Source organism: Manacus candei, unplaced genomic scaffold, assembly GCF_025592945.1.
Source record: "Manacus candei isolate 608988 ecotype Guabito, Panama unplaced genomic scaffold, ASM2559294v1 h1tg000119l, whole genome shotgun sequence".
NCBI classification, from domain to species: domain Eukaryota; kingdom Metazoa; phylum Chordata; class Aves; order Passeriformes; family Pipridae; genus Manacus; species Manacus candei.
The window spans coordinates 4,615,106-4,634,686 of NW_026138167.1; the positions used below are offsets into that span (position 1 = coordinate 4,615,106).

Genomic DNA, 19,581 nt, shown 5'->3' on the forward strand with positions numbered 1-19,581 from the left:
CCTGCTCATCCCACACTACCTGAGCAGGGCAGGCTGGGAAGGATCCAACCAAGAGTCTGGATCAAGCAGCAAATTCCCAGCAAACAGGTTCAAAGCCACTGAACTCAAGCCACTGAAGGCAATCCACAGGTCCAGTCTAGGGTCAGTCTGTGGATCAGAGTCCAGCAGGCCAGCTGTAGCTGACCCAGAAACCAGCCCCAGCACAGCTCAGACTAGGACTAAGACCTCTGGGCTGAGCTTAAATAGAGTTCCTGTGCCACAGGCAGGATGTGGGTGGGAGTCCCTGGTGCGGCTGGTGCAGACCATTCATGTTTATTAATGCTCTCAGGGTCCTTATGACATTTCTCTGCTCATCATGCTGAAGCTCTGCAAAGGGATTTGTCTTATAAAAGGGATTTTCCCCTTTTCTTTTACTGTCTGGCTCTTAAAATGAGAATTTTCTTGAGCTCTGTAATTTTCTGCTTACTATAGGGATAAGGGCTCAGTTAGCAGGGAGCTGGTGCCACCCTGGGATGCTCCAAAGGTTCCTCTAGCATCTTGAGACAGCCCCTGCACCCTGGGAAGACTGGGGTGCACCCTGAGGGAGCTGCTCCTGTGAAACAGCAGCTCCAGGATGCTGGTTAGGACTGGGACAGGGAATCCCTGTAACTGTGACATCTCGGGGGTCCATCTGTACCCCCTTTCCCGGGGTTACAATCAGCTCTGGCATCAGCCTGCTGCTGAGTGCAACGTGATGAGAGGCTGAGACCTGAGCTGGGCAGATATGACGCAGAGATGGACGGTGGCACTGAGACTCTCCTTGTATCAGATGCTTCCACTTTCCGTCCTGCTCCTGTGCACGGCCACCTTGGATGAAAGAAAATATAGAGAGGGCAGGTGGAGGACAGAGTCTCGGGTTACTGTTCCTCTCCAGCTGCCCTGATCTCCATTAGGAATATGTTTCTGGGTTTTTTTTCCCACTTTTCCAGGTTTGGCTAGTCTCTGTGCTGTCTCCTGCAGCCCTCTTCATCCCTGCCACCACCAGCTCTCTTCTTGGCTCCTCTTCCAAATGGCCCTTCCAAGCTCACACTTCCTATGGAGTTGAGACCAGGCAAGAGGATGCTGCAGGAATTTGGACCCCTCCTGGGATGGGGTTGGGATGGCACCGGGATACAGGATGCTCAGAGAGAAACTGTAATGGGGAAAGGGAGGAAGAAACCACTCCTAGGGTCGCAGAGTGACCATTGTGGCTGCTCAGGAAGGACAGAAGGACAATGTTCAGGATGTAATTCCTTTACTCCTATTTTTTTTCAGCATTCCTGCCTTTCCTATTTGCCTCTTCTCCATTTGAAAGGACTCCCCATCCTCTTTCCCAGCTGTTTTCCCCGATCCCCCATGGCTGGAGTTGTCTGTGCCTTTGTCCCCCTCTCCCTGCTTTTCCTCTCCCACCCCACTGAGCTCATTTCAGCTATTCCATCACTTGGAATAACCCATTCACTCTGTTGTCCTCCAACAAATAAGCTGACAGGCTAATGAATGGCTTCAGGTGGTAATTAGCAGTGGAGTTGCTAATAATGAATTTCATTTACATTTTAAGCGCTGCAGAGGAAAAATAAGGCTGTCATTAATGTGATGCAGCCTTGGCCTCGGGGGGAGTGTACCCTCCTGAAGCCTTTTCGTGATTGCACCTCACCTGCCTCTGTTTTGGAGGCTGCAATAGGCAGAGTTCAGTAAGCAGCAGTCAGAGGCTGTGGAGGAGAAGCTGCTGCTGCTTCCATCACCCAGTGGTGGGGAAGGTGCCACAAGGCCATGGAAAATGGGCCATGGGAGGCAGGAGATGGTTCTGGGCCAGGAAGGAAGGGCTGGATGGTTCAGTGAGCACCAGGGTTTCATCTGGCTTGGCCAGAGCCCTGGAGCTGTCAGGCCTCGGTGTCCATGTAACCTTCCTAGGTTACCTGGATAATTACCTTGAGGGATTTCTCAGTCACTGAAATATTCCCCCATTATTTTCCCAGGGGTTTAGCACCTTTTGAAGGCAGCAGTTTTCCTGAGGGCTTTAATCTATCCCTGCCTGCCTGAGAAAGGAACCAAGTGCCATCTGCAAGGATGCCATAAAGAGTAGCCAAGAGGAAAGGGGGGAAAATGCCATTGTTTTGTCTTGTAGGAGCGAGGGATCCATGGTGGAAGCACAGGGAATAGGCATATTCACTACTGCAGAGCACCAGAGAGGACTTGGGGATGCTCAAAGCCTGGATCTGGTGCTGGGGGTGGGCCTGGGAGGATTGCCTGCCCTGCCTCAGTTTCCCTCTCTGTGCCCAAGGGGCCTCAGGGAGTGCGTGAAAAGATGCTCTGCATCCCCTGGAGTGTTCCAGCACGCTGCTCATAGATCCCATCCCATCCCACTGCCTACAGACCCCCCCACCAGACCCCAATCAAGTGATTGGATCAGGGGGTGTCCCATATCCACCACCATTTAGGCAGTGGTACACAGAGAAAGCTGCTTTGGGGACCAAAGGGATTTGAGATTCATCCTGGAGGGGTGGTGATGGCCACATCCTGCCATCACCTCCACAGGCATGGGATTGATTGATTTATTTATGTATTTTTTCAAGCCCTGCTCCAAGTGAAACCAATCCAGGGGCCTGCATAGGCCGATAAGATTTGACTGCAAGTCAATACTCGGCGTGTCTTTCCACTGTGCAATGATCCCCTGGCCAGTGGGGTGGGAGGGGACAGGCAGGTGACAGGGCCAGGCAAAGGGCCAGCCTGGGGCAGGGACACTGCCACTCCCTGGGAAGGCATTGGGGGCAGGAAGGGGACACCTCCTGGCCTGCAATAGGGATCTCCTGGGATTTACTAACAGTAAATGTATTGGTAAGCCCACAGCTGGCAGCTCCGCATCAGGGATGCGGAGATGGCAAGGCTCAGGGACTGGGAGAGCAGCAGGGAGAGGAAGGGAAGGAGAAGGAGAGGGAGAGAAATCACCCATGAAAACCACCCCTGCCACAGCATCTGCTCCTCGGAGCTTTGGGAATTGAGACATTTTCCTGCAGGGCAGAGCCAGGGCTGAGGATGTGGGGGGGGAGCGGAGCCCTGGCACACTTGATGCATGCCTGGCTGCAATGCCATCTGCTTGGCTTTTTCCCGGCTGCAGGTCCTAGTAGCTTCTCTGATGGCTAATAAGGGTTGAGCTCAGGCTCCAAAGTACTTCCCACAGTCCCCGCTGCATCTTTGTGCCATGTCTGAGCGCAGCATGGCTGGGATTCCTCATCCTTCTGGGAATGCTGCAGGGCAGGCAGGCAGGCAGGGTGACTTTTGCTGTTAGCAGTGGGTGTCCTTAAGAGGAGCAAGCGCAGAGAGAAGGGACTAGGTTCTCTTTAAGGGGGCAGGACTTTGGGAGCATCATGAAGGCAAGAGTGAGTTTCTCCCTCTGCCTTCCACCTTCCTCTCCTTCCTTTCCCTTCATTTCCCTGTTTCTGGACGGGGAGCTGGGTTCCCTGCCCTCCCCTTTGCCTGTCAGGTATGAAGGCAGGAGCTGGGTGCTGGGATGGGTGGTTGAGCAGGGGAGGAGGAGGAGGAGGGGAGGAAGGGGAGGGAGAAGGGGAGGATCTGCTAATTACACAGAACAGCTCTGGGGGCTGCTGAAGTCCAGAATGAAGCAAAGAGCAGCAGAAGCGAGTACTGCAGTGGGAGCGGAGGAGCCCAAGCATCACCGAGAGCTGGAGCCAGCTGTCATCCCTGCTGGGAGCAACTGGGTGCACCCAGAGGATCCTGCAGCCCTGTTTCTCACAGAGGACAGCTCTGGCACAGCCACTGAGCCTGCTACCAGCCCCTGGAGAGCAGACGGGAAGGGGCTGGTGGTTGTGGGGATGCAGGGCTGGGCTGGAGGGCAGTGAGGTCAGCCCTGCCATGGTTCCACGGTGCTGGGAGCCTGTGTGAACCCACTGGTAAGGGGTGAAGGATGGCTGCTGAAGGAGAGAGAGCCAAGCCCGTTGCCCAGTCCGGGATGGAGAACTTCCGAAAGGTGAGGACGTCGGAGGAAGAGATGCCATTGCCCTTTCCTGACCTGTCCCCGGACGTGGTGGAGATGAAAGTGAAGGAGGGCAGCAAGATCAGGAACCTGATGAACTTCGCCATGGCCCAGATGGAGCTGAAGGGCAGCCGGCAGATCATCTTCAGTGGCTCCGGCAGGGCGGTCACCAAGACCATCACCTGTGTGGAGATCATGAAACGCAAGCTGGGAGGGCTCCACCAGGTCACCAAGGTACGCTACAAAACTGTGCTGGAGGTCTGGGAGAACCAGGACCTGCTGCCCGACAGCCCAGCGCAGAACCTGACCGTCCACAAAAACGTCCCCTCCATCTGCATCCTGCTCTCCCGAGACCCCCTGGATCCCAACCAGACGGGCTACCAACCCCCGGAGCCCCAGCACGGGCTCGGTGAGGCAGGAGAAGACACATTGGGATCCTCCACCAAGGGGCTGAAGCGGCCGCTGCCACCTCCCCGCGAGGAGCTGCTTCCCAAGAAGCTGCAGGTACAGGTGCCTGACAGTCCAAGGGGCTCAGGGACCACCGCTGGCCAGCTGGACCACTGACCACAGTGCTTCCCACCCCGATCAGACAGGTGGAGAGGCAGAAAGATACACTCATTCTGGGGTCACCGGTGGGCTGCAGGCTCTCCCTGACGTGTCCCCACTTGCTGCCACTGCTCCATCTGATCCCCACAGGTGGGAGGTCTGCAGATTTGGGGTGAGGGTTAAAGTGTTAAACCTGCCAGCTCTTGGTTATGGATTGAAGCAGGGGAGGGTGTGGGGGGGAGCTGGTGGGCACCCAGGGACACCACGACCACCAGCCACATCTTGCAGCAACTCCCACGGAGCCAGAGGTGGGGTGCCTGGACCAACACCAACACCGCTCCCCACTGCAACACCTCATCTGTCAGGAGAGATGGTTTTGCCCCAAGCCCACTGGAATAAAACCTTCATTACCAAACCCACTGCTGAGGAGCTGTCAGGGTTATTAATGCTGGGCTCAGTGTCCTCTAGGGCCATGATTCATCCCAAAAAAACACCCAAACAAGCAGGGGGTCACTCCCTCCCTGTGCCTGCAGAGCCAAGTGCTGTGCTGTGCTGTGCTGTGCCGTGCTGTGCTGTGCTGCCTGTAGGACAGCACAAGGAAATAAAGCAACCTGCATCGCATATTCCAGTCTTTGCTCTCCCTGAGGGTCTGGAGCTGGGGAGCTGGGGGCAATGGGAGTGTTGGGTGGGTGGTTGTCATGGCTGGATGCAGTGCCCAGGGCAGGACAGGGAGGTTTTGGGATCGTAGCTTGGCTGCAGAGCCTGGGAAAGCCCTGGGAAGCAAAATCCCTGCTTCTTCCAGGAGGCAAAGGGAAATGAATGAAAAATAAAAGCTCTTTGAAATAGTTGAGATATGTCTATGGGAAAACAGGGGGATTGTCTTGGCTGCTGAACACAGCATGGATCAGCACAGTGAGGGCTGCTGCTGAGCCAGGACAAGGGGAACCCAGCCAAATCCTGTCCCTTGGAAGAATGGCATCAGGGTCTGCTGTGTGCCCTAGTCTGTGCTGGCATGGCAACGCCTGGCAAAGCCCCCATTCCAGACCCCGCAGCAGGGACCAGGGTGATTTGGGGAATAGGTTATGGGATGCCAAACAAGCTCTAATCCACCTGGTTCCCCTTGGCCCAGCACCTCGGGGCACTGCACAATAAATTAATTGGTATTAGTGAGTGAAACCTTCCCAAAATCCATCCGTGGGGATGCTACGGCTGAAGCCACCTTATCTCCCTGCCTCACTCCCGCTATCTCGGGACAGCGAGCATCTCCTCTTTGTCAAGGGCTTGCTTTGCTGGGAATAGGAAACAAAGAAGAGGAGGAGGAGGAGGAAGAAGCAGGGTCTGTTTTGTTTGGCAATGACCTTGCTATCTCCCTCAGCAGGCAGCCGCTCCTTGGGCCAGAGGCTCTTGCTTATCTGCTCTGCTGCAGATTGATTCCCTTCACTTGAACGTTAATTTCCACTGTATTTTTTTAATGATTATTTTTTGTGGTTTGGGGGCTGGGAAAGCTTTGGGCTCTGTCCCATCCAGCTCTTCCCAGCTCCTCTCCTCAGTGCGGACCCCATTCGGGTTCAACCCTCCGCCCCACATGAGAGCACTGGGTACAGGCTCCTACCCCAAATGCACAAGAAATCATTAATAAAATTAATTAATAAACTCCTTTGATCAGAGCCTAAAGACTGTGGGAGCCATACAGCTGAGCACTAACAGCCCTTCATCTCCACTGCTGCTGTCTCAATTGGTCCCACCAAGGAGAGAGGAGAAAAAAATTGAAAATCACTAGTTTCTCTTTATCTTGTTCCTGTGCAAAATTATTTTATTTGATTTTATAAGCAGGTAGTTTTCAGTCTCGGAGGCAACACTTGGAGACCACCCCTGGAATTTTGCACTCCTCGCTTTGCTAGCTGTGGAATGAGGTTTTCCTGCATGAGAACATTAAAAAAAAGTAATAAAATATGACTGTAACCCAAAAAATGGAACATTTAAAACAGGATGATGATACTGGGGGACATTGTGAGTGGAATTATCACGATGGTTTTGTGTGGCATTGCTGAGGCACAGCCCCAAGGATGGTTCTTGGGGTGATTTTGTGCCCGTGCAGTGGCTGGTGCAGTGCGATGGTAGCTGAGGGCAGCACCCCACGGTGTGGGGACAAGGATACAATCATGAGTGCCAGAGAGCCTGGGGAACTGCTGGATGCGGCAGCAGAGCCGGACTGAGCCCATTCCCCTCACATGGATGGAGTCGTGCGGGTGCCCATTGACAGGGACGGGGAGGCTACACTGGGCCATGGCTGAGCGGGCTCGGCTAAGAGGCAGCACTAGCAGCCCAAACCCACCACAAACGAGCCTGAACCCCTCAAAAACGAGTCTAAACACCCCCTCGAAGGGCGGCTCAGTGAGGAGGGAGAGGTCCGGAGGCCACTCCCCTCACGCACAAAATGGCGGCCGGCCCCGCCCCAAGATGGCGGCGGGTTCCGCCCCCAGTCCATCGCCGCGGCCTCCCGCTCTCCGTACCCGCCGCACGGCTGTACCCGCCTGCGCCAGTCTCCGCCTTCCCTCATCTCCGTCCTTCTCTCCCGGTGCGGTGCGGGAGCCAGCGGCGTGCCCCCGGTGCAGCCTCCCGCCCTCCCTGACACCTCGCCGCCATGCTGGCCGCCACCGCCTCTCTCCTCCGCCGCTGCGCTGTCTCCGGCCTTCGCACCGCCGTCCGCCGGCCCGCCGGCCCCGCAGGTGAGCGGCCGCACGCGTCCGTCTCTCCCGCCCCGGTTCGCCCTCGAGATCCCGGCCCGGCAGGGTGCGAAGCGGCGGAACCCGGCGTGTCCTTGCGGTGACCCCGCGGCCTAGTGCGGGCCGCCCCCGCCTGTCCCTCCGCCGCCACCGGGACCCCCCCGCCGGTGCGGCCTCACATGGGGCCCGGGCACCTCTCCGGGGGCTGCAGCGGGGAGCGGTGGCGGCGCTTTCCCCGCGCCCCCCGCCAAGGTGACATTGATGAAGGGCGGCGGTGACCTCCGCAGCACCGCGGCGCTGACCGCCCCCGGGCCCCCTCCAGCTCCGGGCCAGCCGTCACCGCTCTAATTAACACCCCGATTAGTTATAATATTAACACCTCATTAGCACACCAGTTAACAGGGAGAGGAGGAATAGCAGCCGCAGTACGGTGGGACGGTGGCCAGGGCGGCAGAGCTGGTATACAGAGACTGCAGAGAACACACGATGCCCGTGCATCGCAATTAATAGCTAATTAACCTCTGCATTGCAATTAATAGCTAATTAGCAGGCAGTAATGCGTGGGACCTGTGTGTGCCTCTGCTGCGGCACGTGTGCGTTAAACAGCTGCCTTAAGGGAGCGTTTTGCTGCGCTTAAGTAATAAGCATAGGGGTTTTTTAGGTGCTTCTTAAAACCCTTGTTTTTTTGTTATTTTTAAATCCACTAAAAGTCTTTGCTCGCTGTTCCTTTGTGCTGCTGAACCCCCTCTGCTCGTGGCCATCCAAGTTCTTCTTTTCCAAGGTCTTATGTTACAAACACCCCACTTAACACTGCTGTGACCCCTTGGCCTCAGGGTGGCCTCGGAGGTTTGTGTTGCTGCAAAACCTTCCCTTTGTAATCCCTGGGCTCCTCCTCACTGCCAAATTTTCAGTAAATTAATGTTGTTCTTCATATGTGTTTTTCTTCTGTGCTCGCTAACAGGGAAAACTGACAAATTCGGGCCCTTGGGGAGAAGCTTTAACATGTTTTTGTGTAATATTAGGTGATTTTAGGCTTCTTAGGCTCTTGATGCCTGTTGTGTTCATTTGAAAGCAAAGGTACGTGCCCTTTGCTTCTTCCTTGAGTTGGGAATCTCCTCGTGGATAGGTTGGTGTGGTTTGGCTGTCACACACACGTGATGTGTGTGACAGTGACCTTGAAGGACCCCATTCGAGGCAAAATGAATCTCAGAGCCCAGTCCCCAAAATATAAACATTAATATGGAAAACATAGGGTGGAAAAGAAATGTAGCAGCAGCTGAAAAATGTGCCCTGGAAATCCAGAGTTCTAATTTTTATGGTCATTATTTTCATTCAGGATCCAGGGAATAGTTTGGTTAAGGAAAGACTTTAGTTTTAAGACTTAAAGGTGGCATTTGAGCACTTCAATTTAGGCTTTTCTCAAACTGTGATTGACTATTTCTCTGTAGGATTTTCTTTCTGTTTAGGAAAAACAAGGCTTCACCCCCAAACAGCTGAAATCTGGGGGGTTTTCAGCAGTGTCCTGCCTGCAGGAGCATTTACAGAGTTGTGCTCTTGCTCTGAGTTCAGCTGTGCAGGTGATTTATTAGAGAAAGCAGGGTCAAAGGTCTGTTTTGGAGTTGAGGAGAAGAGGGGGAATTTCCCTACAGAATGGCAAAAGATGATTATAATTCCAGCTTGGCCTCTTATTTGCTTTTCCCTAGCTAAAATACATAAAACTATTTTCATGCTTTCATTGCATAAATCAGAATTGTGGCTGAAATGTTGGACCATGTTAAATTCTGTTAAAAAACCAAATTTGACTTCTTAGAAGTCTGTCATTAGTGAGACTGAAGAGAAGGATATCAGCAAAAGTACAACCCAGTGCCAGGGTTTCTTCTTTTAAATAAAACTCTGTAGCTGGTCAGCACAAGTAGTTCATGGTGGGTTAAGAAAGAAAAAAAGTCAGGAGCTAAATTTGACTTCCCTAAAGCGGAGCTTTGAGCTCCAAGGTCGTATCTGGTGTGTGACCTATGCAAATATTAGTGGAGTGAGATTAGCAGTGGAGAAAGGAAGCACCAGGCTTGTGTTCCTTTAGTTAAGTTCCTTTGGAAAACTGTTCCAACCTTCATGCAGTAAAATAAGACAATTTCATCAAAGAACCCCCCAATTTGTGACAGAGTAGTGCTGGGGGAAGACATTAATTTATAAATCATATCAGACTAATTTGTGCATTGGGGTACAATCTGCTTTTGTGATTAATTATCAAATATTAATGCAATTACAACCTTGAGATCCAGGAGTTTCATCTTGGAGAGACATAGAGTGATAATTTTTTTTTCTCCTTCAACCCTTCAGCAGCCCGTTGGAAGAAGTATCTCTCATCCCTTTGCTTTTGAGAGCCTTTGTAGTTGAGCTCATGGAGTTTTGGTGATGAATGATGTTATGTTTCTCCAGCTCACTTGGCTCTGGGAAGAGGGAAAATTCCTGTATCTTACAGATATAGGGATGCCAGATAACCAGTCCTTAAGAGAGGTTTTCTTGTGTTTCCCCCTGCTCGTTAAATAATCCTGCTCTGACCAAAGGCTCTGGGGACACTTTGGAAGTCTGATGTGGAAAAAATAGACACTTTGCCACAAACCAAAACACAGTATTTAATAGCTGTATCCATCCACTGCTTATCCAGGACTGATCCAGACTGACTGTAGCAAGTGAAATCCATATTTTATGGCTTCTGGCCTCTGGGTAAGGACTCAAGTACTGTTATTTTCCTTTTGCTCCAAATGTTTTCCTTTGTTTCTGGATCCAGCTGTGCTGCATGCCCGCTGCTACTCTCACGGGTCACAAGAGTCAGATGAAGAATTCGATGCTCGCTGGGTGACGTATTTCAACAAGCCAGATATTGATGCCTGGGAGCTCAGGAAAGGTATGCTGGGGAAAAGGGAAGAGCAATCTGAAGTAAATGTAAGTTTGGTGACCAGAAATAACAACTTTACTTGGCCTTTTTGTGGACTCCCCATCCCTGGAAGTGTCTAAGGCCAGGTTGGATGGGACTTCCAGCAGCCTGGTCTAGTGGAAGGTGGGTGGGCTAAGTGACATTTGAAGTCCTTTCCAACCCAAACCATTCCATAACTTCAGCACCTGGATAGGAGGGAGAGAAACATTTGCTCCAAGGAAAAGTGTATGTAAGCTCAGTTTAGTGTGTAACCACACACATTTTTCTTTGGACTTTGACCCAGTGGCTTGGCCATTACTGACTGCAGGCTGTTGTCTGGTTGTCTCCAGTTTTTTGCTGTGGAGTTGCCAAGTTTTGTTACGCTTCCCCACTTAAGAATTAAAAATGTGTTTGCATAATCAGATAATTGCAGCCAGAGGGATCGTTCCAGCAGCACCTGGCTGGCTAGGTGTTGGGCTCTTCCCTTGGAAAGGAGAGGAAGGGAATAGACAGCAAGGAGTTCCTTTTGGCAGCATGGCAAGCTGATTCCAAGTTCCTCTTAGTGTTTTCTTGTCTCCACAGGCATAAACACACTGGTGGGTTACGACCTGGTCCCAGAACCAAAAATCATTGACGCGGCTCTGAGGGCCTGCAGACGGTTAAATGACTTTGCCAGCACTGTCCGCATCCTAGAGGTTGTAAAGGTGGGTGGAACTGCTGTGTTTGCATTGCTAGAGCCTGGCAGCAGGAGAGTTTCCCCTGGCTTTTTCCTGCTGCAAGGGGAAACCACCCTTTCCTGTTGCTGTGATCAATGGCTGCATGATGAGCACAAAGCTTACTGGCTTCTTAAGGGATTGAGTGCTGAGCTGGCTGGGAGTAGTAACTCAGAAAGCTGAGTGGGCCTGGAAAACACCTTAAACCTTGAAACTTGAATCCAGCCTTCCCAGGGAGTTAAGAGGAGCCAGCCCTAGAAGCCAGCAGTTCTGCTCTACCACAAGCAGTGGCTAGTGTGGAGACTTTGGAGGCATAAGACCAATGGAAGAATCTTTCTATGCTGAAATAACACCATTTGTCTTTTTGTTTAGGACAAGGCAGGACCTCACAAGGAAATCTATCCTTACGTTATCCAGGAGCTTAGACCAACTTTGAGTGAACTGGGAATCTCCACTCCAGAGGAACTGGGCCTGGACAAAGCATAAACTTTATTGGTAAGGGATGATGTTGCTTCCCAGACTCTTAGCATGGGACTATTGTACCCCAAAACTCCTGGCAAAGGCAGAATATGGGCAAGACCTGACGTGCTCTAATCCCAGACTAAAATTAAGCCCTAAATAAAAATCCTCATGGAAGTGAAGCCCCTTAACTTGGTTTCTTCAGGAGATGACCCGTGTCATATTATTTTTTAAAATATTATGCTTAGAATAGAGATACCATGTGTCAGCCTGCTGCAAATAGTACTTAATTCTGGATCTTCTAAGTCCTTTCCCTCCTCCTTGCCCTGGAATACCATGTCTTGGTGCTAGGTATACTGAAGCAGCTGTGCTGGGAATGCAGTACCTGCATTTTTGAGCTGAGGATGGTTAGATGGGGTTTTGAGGGTAAAAGGGATGGAAATAAACCATTTGAAACCTCATGGAAACTTTGTGGAGATATTTGGCTGCTTCTTAAATGGCTTTTCTGGTTCTTTTCTAATTTTCTGTTCTTTTTTGTTCCAGGTGCATTACTCAAGTGTTTTACTGATGCTACACAGTCACCTGGAGACACAAACCTTAAATCTTATCTGAAATAACTTCTTCCTTTATTGAGTCGCAGTGTAAGTGCTGTGGAGTTGGACCTAATAAAGGAAAAACTGGTTTGACTGATATGGTGGCAGTGTGGTTATTTCTTGCTGCTTTTCTAGGGAAAAGGAAGAAGTAAACCATGAATGTGCTGTTAGGAGTTTATAAATCATTATTTGCTTGGCAAATAATTTGCTTGGCCCCCTGTGTCTGGGGCTTTCCTGGGCACCTGGCTTTGGGAAAGGGAAGGAGCTGTCTGGAGGGCATCGTGATCCTCCTGTACACGCAGCTTTGGGGAGGGACAGAGCAAGGACTGGACGAGCTCTCCCAGCCCTCGGAGAATTTCCCTGGGATGATGTCCAAAGCCTCAGAGGTGAGTGGGAGGCTCCTGTTTGCAAGGGATGTGCCCTCACTGGAGGGGATCTGTTATGGCACTCCTATTTTCCGCCTCGGTTCTGGTACAGGCAGGGGTTGATAGGGGGACCAAAGGAGGGCGGGGAAGTCGGGGCTGGGAGAGAATGGAAATTTCGTACCATCTTCACCGTAGAAAAGGGGAGTGTTCCGGGAGGGCAGGGTTCGGTGCGTTCCCCATTGCACGGCGGGCGCTGTGCGGGACAGGACTCCGCGCTGCCCATCCCGCGCTCCGTCCCGTCCCGCTCCCACCACGCATGCGCACCAGAGGGGCGCGCCCCCTGCCCGCCTCCCATTGGCTGAGTCCCGGCAGCCCCGCGCTGCCATTGGCTGGCGGGCCGAGGGGCGGGGCCACAGGCGGCCATGGCGACGTGCGGCGGCGGAGCCGGGGCTGGCCCCGCTCCCGGTCCCGCTGCGGGCGGAGCGGGCGGGCGGAGGGGCCCGGCGGTACGGGCGGGGTACGGGGGTGCTGGTGATGTGGGGTGTGGGGCTGGGAGTGAGCGTGAGGCGGTGTAGGGTATATGTATGGCGGGTTTCGGTGGTATGCAGGGGGTGGTATAGGGCTGGGGTATGTCTGTGGGGTAGTGTGGGGTATGTGCATCGTGTGGGGCTGGGGAGTGGGCATGAGATTGTATGGGGTATGGGCATGGGCGGTACAGGGCAGTATGGGGGTGGTATGGGGCCGGTATGTGTGTGTGGGGCAGTATGGGGTGTGGGTATGGGGCTGGAGTATGTCTATAGGGGAATACGGGTTGGGGCATATACACAGAGGGGCAATATGGGAGTAGAGGGGGTATATGCAGAGAGGCACAGTGCAAGGATGGTGTATCAGCACCCCTCTAGGGAGGGGTATGGCACATTCAGAGGGATTTGGGGGTCTGCTGCCTGCCTGGTTATTACCACGATAAGGCTCTGCCCTGCTAATTCCGTTTTAAGACACTGAGGCTAATCCTGACTGTGCTCTCCAATCACCAGCCCAAGTCTTCTGCCTTGTTCCTTTAATTTCCCATACCTCCTGCACCAACTCTCCTCTGCCCTTTCCTGATTTTCCATCTATTTTCTTCATTACTTATTAAATTTGTGGAGCTCTTCTCTTCCCCCTTGCCATTAGGAGTGCTGGCTCTCCTTGACAATACCTGGATAAAAGGGGAAGCTTGAAGGCTCCAACCCTGCAGAGAAATTAAAATAAAGTATCCTTGTATTTTTACTTGATGATCTTGCTCATTAAATCTCCTCCATCACGTGTTTTCCCAAGTATTGCTGGAGCTGGGCTTGCACAGGAGCTGCTGGTCACCACACGTGCTTTTAATTTAGCATCGCTATTCCCAAGTAATCCCTTCATCTGCGACTAGATCTGCTTATTCCTTTTCCTCTCCCTGCTCCTGGTCTGGGAGCTGACCTTGAGCTCTCAGGAATGAATGGATGCTCTGAGATGACTCTCTGTTACTTCATCCCCGTGGAGAGATGCTGAGTGTGCTTCTTTCCTTTTTTTTTTTTTTTTTTTTAGCTGATTTGGGCTGAAAACAAGAGGCTGAACAAGGGGACGGATACGGTGGAGAAAAGGGGACCATACATCATGAGCAAACCTCCCTCCATTCAGGCCAAGCTGAGTAAATGATGCTTGGTGGACTCTGCTGGGATTTCGGGAGTTATTTCCACCTCTCTGCCAGGGCGGGAGTTACCCACAGCCTTTTTATTCCTTGGTGGGATAAAACCTTTATAAAAACCCCCTCCAAAACATTAAAAATCCCATAGCGATGCCTGTGGAAAGCACTGCATTGCCCCCATGCTTACCTGCAACCCCCCCACCACCCAAAAAACAGATCTTGGGGGAACACATGGGAATTTTTATCTCTGTCCCTGTGCTTGGCTTTCAGAGAGGCAGCGTGAGCTGGTGAAGGCAGCTCTGCGAAGGCAGGGGCTGCTGGGGGGACCCACCACCCCGAAATCGGCACCTAAAAGGTCTGATCCCCTTTTTCTTTCCCCAAAATGTATTTTTTGCTTCCCTTGGGGAGGCTGAGAAATTCAGAGGATTATAAATAAGAGTTTGGGACCTTGTTCTGATGGCTCTGTTTGGCCAGGAACATCCGGTATAATAAAATATAGGGCTTGTGTCTTTTATTTGAGGGATGATTTGGTGTTGTAGATTTATTTGGGTTAGCTGGTGGTGGCCCTGGATAGCTCCTGGCTGGGAAGGAACGGGATTCCTGCCCTGGCTCCTCAGTCCATCAGCTCCATGGATGCGTTTCCATGGAAAACATCTGTCCTGGTTTCACTTGGCTGCTTTCTGGCAGGTCGGTGAAGTTTAACAAGGGCTACACTGCACTCAACCAGACAGCTGATGAGAACCTGGTCTCCCTCGACTCAGACAGGTGAATATTCCAGGATTTTTGGGTGATTATCCCAGGATTTTTAGTGGAGGGTGCTCAGAGCTGGCTTTACTTTGGGGATTGATTTTCCTTGTCACTTTTAGAGCACTGAGCACCTCTGAGCAGTGAAATGGAGATGAGCTCAGCTGGTTTAGAGCACGGTGCTAATAAACACCAAGGTTGTGGGTTTGATCCCTGCATGGGCCATTCACTTAAGAGTTATCAATGATCCTTGTGGGTCCCTTCCAACACAGAATACTCTGTGAAATTTCTGTGAAATGCTCCTGTTGTCCCAAATTTAACAAATCCCTTGCAGTTACACAGAGCTTATTCCCAAGGTTATTTCCTGGCCAGCTGTTTCCTTTTTCTCATAGTGACGGGGAGCCAGGATCCAGATGTTCCTCAGGATACTCCTCTGCCGAGGCAAGTGCAGGTGTTTGACTCTGACCGTGTGGCCCCCACGTGCTCCCTTGTCCCCCTCACAACCTGAGATTCTGGATAGGGGCTGGAAACATAACCCCACAAGGTGTGGATACACGTGTCCCATCCTACAGAGCTCCACTTTGTCCTCCCACAGCAGGTGAACCAGGACCTGAGCCGGCAGCTGCTGCAGGACGGGTACCACCTCGACGAGGTCCCCGATGATGAAGACCTGGATCTCATCCCCCCAAAACCAGTTGCTTCCTCTTCTTGCCCCTGTTGTTTCGGAGAAAATCTCTCCTGTGTGATCCAATAGGTGCACAAGAACAGGTCAAAATCCAGCACTTTCTTTGTCCCGTGGGACGGCTGTTGCTGTCTGTGTCCCGTGCTGGGATGGTGACACAATGACTGAACGATTCTGCTTATGGCAGAGACCAACTGACCCCACAGGACTTTTCTTTACACTCAGCAATATCAGGGAGAGGTGGCATGGTGACATTTTGGTGGTCTGGATGGGACCTCTCACCTGCTGGGGTGGGAAAGAAGAGGCAGAGCCTGGCACCTCCATGGAGGTGTAAAGGGAAGGAGTTAGGAGGTGCTGGGTTTGGAGGTAATGGCTTGTTCCTGTTCTCCCCAGTGCTGCTTTGATGCAGGTAGGGGACTGCCTAGACCCCCCCATACCAGCTCCACACAGGGTTTGGATGTGGGGGCCTGGGGACTGCTGCAAACCTTAAAAGCTGCCTTAAACCATGGTCCTGCTCTACAACCTAGAGGACAATCAGCTGCTTCAATACAGAAACCTTATTTAAATATTTCATGTCTAGAGACCTGAACTGTTGGGGTTTTCTGTTTGTTTGTTTGTTTTGTTTGCTTCTGGGGTTTTGCTTTTGTACTTTACTTGTTAAAGGGAGCACTCAATAAACTGAATCTCATTACTTGGAGGGTGTTGGTGCCCTGCTCCTCCCAGCAGCCTCGCTCCAGAGGGCTTCTTCCCTGACTGGTGGGATTTCAGAGCGATCTGTTTTCCCTCATCACATTTTACTCACTTGCTGTTCCCCTGAGGAGCGAGGGGGGGTAACAACCAGTTGTGGGAGAGTTACAGCTGGAGCTGCTCCCAGCATTTCCTCCAGTCCCCCACCCCAGTCCTCCTCCTGCTCCTTGCACCACACCGCCCTCCGCTGAGGACAAAGTCACCTCTTTATTCACGGCATCGGAAGCTTTCCCGCTCCATAAACCTGCCAAACAACCCCCTTTTACAGCCAGGGAAGGGGCAACACTGGCTGCCATCAGCCAGGCTTAGAAGAGCCTGACAGAAGCTGCAGAAAGCCTCAGCCTGCTGTGCCACATCCGAGGAGTCGATCTATAGAATTGCTCTTTCTATACATCAGGGCTGGGTTTGGGATTTAATAGATGGAGGGAAAACTTCCAAGCGAGATGACTTTGCCGACACCAGTTTCTATCTACTCAAACGTGGAGTGTTGGGGAGGAAGTGTTCCAGGAGGAGACAGGAGTGTCTCAGAGGAGGCAGCAGGCTCGGAAGAGCAGCATCCCATCTGGTGAGGAGAGGTGGAGGGAGATGCTCTCGTTAGCCGAGATGAAGAGCACGGAGCCACGACACAGAGACATCTCGGAGGCTGCGGCTGTGGAGGTGCCCACAGCTGTCCCCTGGATCACCAGCAAGATGCTGGCAGAGTCTATGGCAGAGATGAGGTACAGCTTGATGGAGGCAGGGATCTGCAAAGGAAAATGTCACTGTGGCTGGAGTCTCCCCCAGCTTTCCTCCTCTACAGAGAGCTGGGACGGGGTTATCTCCATTCCCACCCCTTTGCTGCACCTGCAGCAGCCCAAGCCCAGGGGCCTCGGCTTGGCTGAGGACACCCAAGACCTGTTCCTGGTTCTCCCTCTGCCCGGAGCTGCTAGAGAAGGTGAATGAGCTTCAGGCAGAGGGAACAGGGGAGGGATAAAGAGACAAACATCACATCCCCAAGCATCCCTCCCCCCTCACTGGGGCACTAACTACAAAGGTGAGTGAAGCCTAGCCAGCACTGGGTTGTCCTACCCGGAGCCCAGCCAAGATGTGTCCCCCAGCCCGTCACCGCTCACCTCTATCCTCATGATGGCAAAGTCTGGCACGGGCGGATCATAGACATAGACGTTGGGATCAAGCTGGCTCTGCACAGCTGGGAAGATCTTGGAGCTGCTGGGCGCCGGAGTGTAGTTGAGCATCTCACACAAGGTGAGCACATCGATGAATTTGGGGGTGAGCCCGGCACGCACCGTGTTATCTGAGCATGCCATGCACTCCACGCAGTCTGCAGGGATGAGGCAGTGCTGTCAGCCCACCCCAGCCCTTCCAGATGTCCCCATGGCCAGTCCTTGCAGGATGGTGGGTTAGGAGAGCCCCCCATGACACTCACCTCCACGCAGGTAGGCATGGGGCTCATTGGCTCCAAGGAACATGGCCTCCCCTGGCTCCAGCTTTACCAGATTCAGGAAATAAATGGTGAAGCAGCCAATGTCTCCTGGGTACTGGGAGTGCAGCCGCAGCAGCAGTTCCCCATTGCTCCCTGACGTGTCCTTCCCTTCCTCTGCTGCGTGAGAAGAGACCAAGCACAACATAGGAAGGGAGCCAGGGGGTGCCCTGGCCCCTCCCCTACCCACAGCCCCCCAAATTGTTTTGGGAGCCACAGCAAGGACCCACCTTCCTGGGAGATCCTCTTCACCAGCATGTTCAGCTGGTCAACAAAGAACTTCTTCTCGCTCTTCATGAGGCGGGTGAAGCACACACGGAGAGCGGCCGAGACACCCCGGGGGTCGTCGCTCCCGCTGCGCTCCAGCTGCTCCACTGCCACCTCCCCGATCAGCGCCCGCAGCTCGGGGACATCTGTGAGGGGCCAGCCCCAGTCAGAATCAGCACCCCCATCCTAGAGGAGCATGGCCCCCATCCCTGCCCCAAACCCCATCCCAGGGGAGCAGTGCCCTCACCCCGAACTCCATCTTAAGGGAGCACAACCCTTGTTCCCATGCCAAACTGCATCCCAAGGGAGCACGGCCCCCATCCTCATCCAGAGTCCCATCCCAAGGGAGCCTATCCCTCATCCCCACCCCAAACCCCATTGCAAGGGAGCATGGCTCCCCTCCCCACCCTGGGGTCTGACTATGCACCCTTCATCCTTACTCTGGAGGAAGGAGACAATCTCCTCCACGGGCCGGAAGCCACACAAGCCCTCGAAGGGGGTGAGGGCGATGGCCATTTCAGGCTTGTGGTTGGCATCGGGATAGTGCTCAGGAAACTGGGCGTGCAGCTTTGCTGCCAGCTCCTGGAAAGGGGGAGAGAAGCTGGGTGACATCCCCAGGGACACAGGGTCCCGCTGGGCTGCCCATCCAGGGCTCTCCTTACCTTGTTGGGGTGTGCCTGGATAGAGAGGGCAGTATCGACTGAGAGCACCTTGAAGAGGAAGGGCAGCTGTCCCTGGAAGGTGTCCTTCACCTTTGTCCCCAGGCAGGCGGGGTTGTCGGCAATCCACTGGCCTAGGGTTTTTTGGGGGATGCGGTTATCCCGGATGATGGCATCGCCCCGGGGATGTGCGCCCATCCAGAGCTGTGAGACACAGACAGCCTGATGGAACCCTGAGCTGGGCAGCCAACACGGATGACTTGGGCTTTTTTAGAGGCTGCTTGGCCCCACAGGTGATCCATGCAGCCAAGGCAGCTCCCTCGGAGGCTGAATCACGCCAGGCTTCTCCTCTTCAACCCAGGCTTCTCGCTCTTCAACCCCAGAGCGACAAGTAGGGGGGCGGGTCAGGATCCCCTCCCGATGGGATACAGGATGGTGAGAGCCACAGCCGGGTGGGCGGGACACAGGGGTGTGACAGACACACGAACGGCACGGACACACAGACGCACTCACCTCCGCGTAGGGCCGGTCAGGCTGGATCTGGACCAGGGGATCGCCACTGCTCAGCAGCTTGGCTACCTCGCTCTCCAGGCCCAGTTTTCCCCAGGAATAGTTCTGCACCGCGCAGGAGAGGGGGAACACTACGGGAGAGTAGTAAAATGTTAGCGGGAAACAGAAAAAAACCCCACACCCCTTCCGCCAAAGCCCCCAGAGCAGGGTGAGAGGGCATCAGGGAGACAGGGGACCAAGGGCTTGGGAGAGTAGAGTGTACGAGGGGGGGCGATTTTCAACCATCATACGGCGATTTCGGCATGCTCGGGCTGCGGGCAGGGGTCACGGTTCCTCCGCCCCATCGTCCTGGGGGTGGTCCCTGTCCGCATGCCCACCCCGGCCGGGGGTGCCCCGTGCCCCGCTCACCCCGGATCTCCGCCATGGCTCGGCCGGGCAGGTCCGTCCCCCCCTTCTCCCCCTCCCCCCCGCCGGCTCTAAGCGCCGCTCTGACGTCACGCG

At 53.4% G+C, this 19,581-nt stretch overlaps 4 protein-coding genes across 5 annotated transcripts; 3 read left to right on the forward strand and 1 right to left on the reverse strand.

The window, feature by feature from the left end:
* The first annotated feature begins 3,373 nt into the window (after positions 1-3,373).
* RPP25 (ribonuclease P and MRP subunit p25) lies at positions 3,374-5,195 on the forward strand. Its single transcript, XM_051770328.1, has one exon. It carries the CDS (start codon positions 3,941-3,943, stop codon positions 4,571-4,573), a length of 633 nt encoding a protein of 210 aa, XP_051626288.1. The 5' UTR covers positions 3,374-3,940; the 3' UTR covers positions 4,574-5,195.
* A 1,857-nt stretch (positions 5,196-7,052) lies between these two features.
* LOC127462038 (cytochrome c oxidase subunit 5A, mitochondrial) lies at positions 7,053-12,057 on the forward strand. The gene is made up of 5 exons (XM_051770329.1): positions 7,053-7,284; positions 10,070-10,186; positions 10,778-10,899; positions 11,281-11,403; positions 11,911-12,057. The coding sequence occupies exons 1-4, from the start codon at positions 7,200-7,202 to the stop codon at positions 11,392-11,394; spliced, it is 438 nt and encodes a 145-aa protein (XP_051626289.1). The 5' UTR covers positions 7,053-7,199; the 3' UTR covers positions 11,395-11,403; positions 11,911-12,057.
* Positions 12,058-12,740: 683 nt separating this feature from the next.
* FAM219B (family with sequence similarity 219 member B) lies at positions 12,741-16,108 on the forward strand. Of its 2 annotated transcripts, none has more exons than XM_051770342.1 (6): positions 12,741-12,831; positions 13,892-13,994; positions 14,262-14,346; positions 14,679-14,756; positions 15,128-15,176; positions 15,331-16,108. In XM_051770342.1, the coding sequence occupies exons 1-6, from the start codon at positions 12,748-12,750 to the stop codon at positions 15,487-15,489; spliced, it is 558 nt and encodes a 185-aa protein (XP_051626302.1). In that variant the 5' UTR covers positions 12,741-12,747; the 3' UTR covers positions 15,490-16,108. The 2 variants fall into 2 exon arrangements, with proteins under 2 accessions (XP_051626302.1, XP_051626303.1); XM_051770343.1 differs by having other exon boundaries at positions 15,334-16,108.
* A 241-nt stretch (positions 16,109-16,349) lies between these two features.
* On the reverse strand, positions 16,350-19,581 carry MPI (mannose phosphate isomerase). The gene is made up of 8 exons (XM_051770341.1): positions 19,489-19,581; positions 19,084-19,211; positions 18,574-18,774; positions 18,352-18,493; positions 17,875-18,057; positions 17,591-17,764; positions 17,277-17,485; positions 16,350-16,907 (listed from the first exon to the last, which is right to left on the reverse strand). The coding sequence occupies exons 1-8, from the start codon at positions 19,502-19,504 to the stop codon at positions 16,689-16,691; spliced, it is 1,272 nt and encodes a 423-aa protein (XP_051626301.1). The 5' UTR covers positions 19,505-19,581; the 3' UTR covers positions 16,350-16,688.

Excerpts from the sequence above, each read along its gene's own strand:
- RPP25 (XM_051770328.1), top strand. The coding sequence starts at position 3,941 with ATGGCTGCTGAAGGAGAGAGAGCCAAGCCCGTTGCCCAGTCCGGGATG.
- FAM219B (XM_051770342.1), top strand. The coding sequence starts at position 12,748 with ATGGCGACGTGCGGCGGCGGAGCCGGGGCTGGCCCCGCTCCCGGTCCC. Across the intron at positions 12,832-13,891 it reads GCGGGCGGAGGGGCCCGGCG|CTGATTTGGGCTGAAAACAA; the intron begins GTACGGGCGGGG and ends TTTTTTTTTTAG. Across the intron at positions 14,347-14,678 it reads CCGAAATCGGCACCTAAAAG|GTCGGTGAAGTTTAACAAGG; the intron begins GTCTGATCCCCT and ends GCTTTCTGGCAG.
- MPI (XM_051770341.1), bottom strand. Across the intron at positions 17,765-17,874 it reads GAAGAGGATCTCCCAGGAAG|CAGAGGAAGGGAAGGACACG; the intron begins GTGGGTCCTTGC and ends CTTCTCACGCAG. Across the intron at positions 17,486-17,590 it reads CCATGCCTACCTGCGTGGAG|ACTGCGTGGAGTGCATGGCA; the intron begins GTGAGTGTCATG and ends TCATCCCTGCAG.
- LOC127462038 (XM_051770329.1), top strand. The coding sequence starts at position 7,200 with ATGCTGGCCGCCACCGCCTCTCTCCTCCGCCGCTGCGCTGTCTCCGGC. Across the intron at positions 10,187-10,777 it reads TGCCTGGGAGCTCAGGAAAG|GCATAAACACACTGGTGGGT; the intron begins GTATGCTGGGGA and ends TTGTCTCCACAG. Across the intron at positions 10,900-11,280 it reads GCATCCTAGAGGTTGTAAAG|GACAAGGCAGGACCTCACAA; the intron begins GTGGGTGGAACT and ends CTTTTTGTTTAG.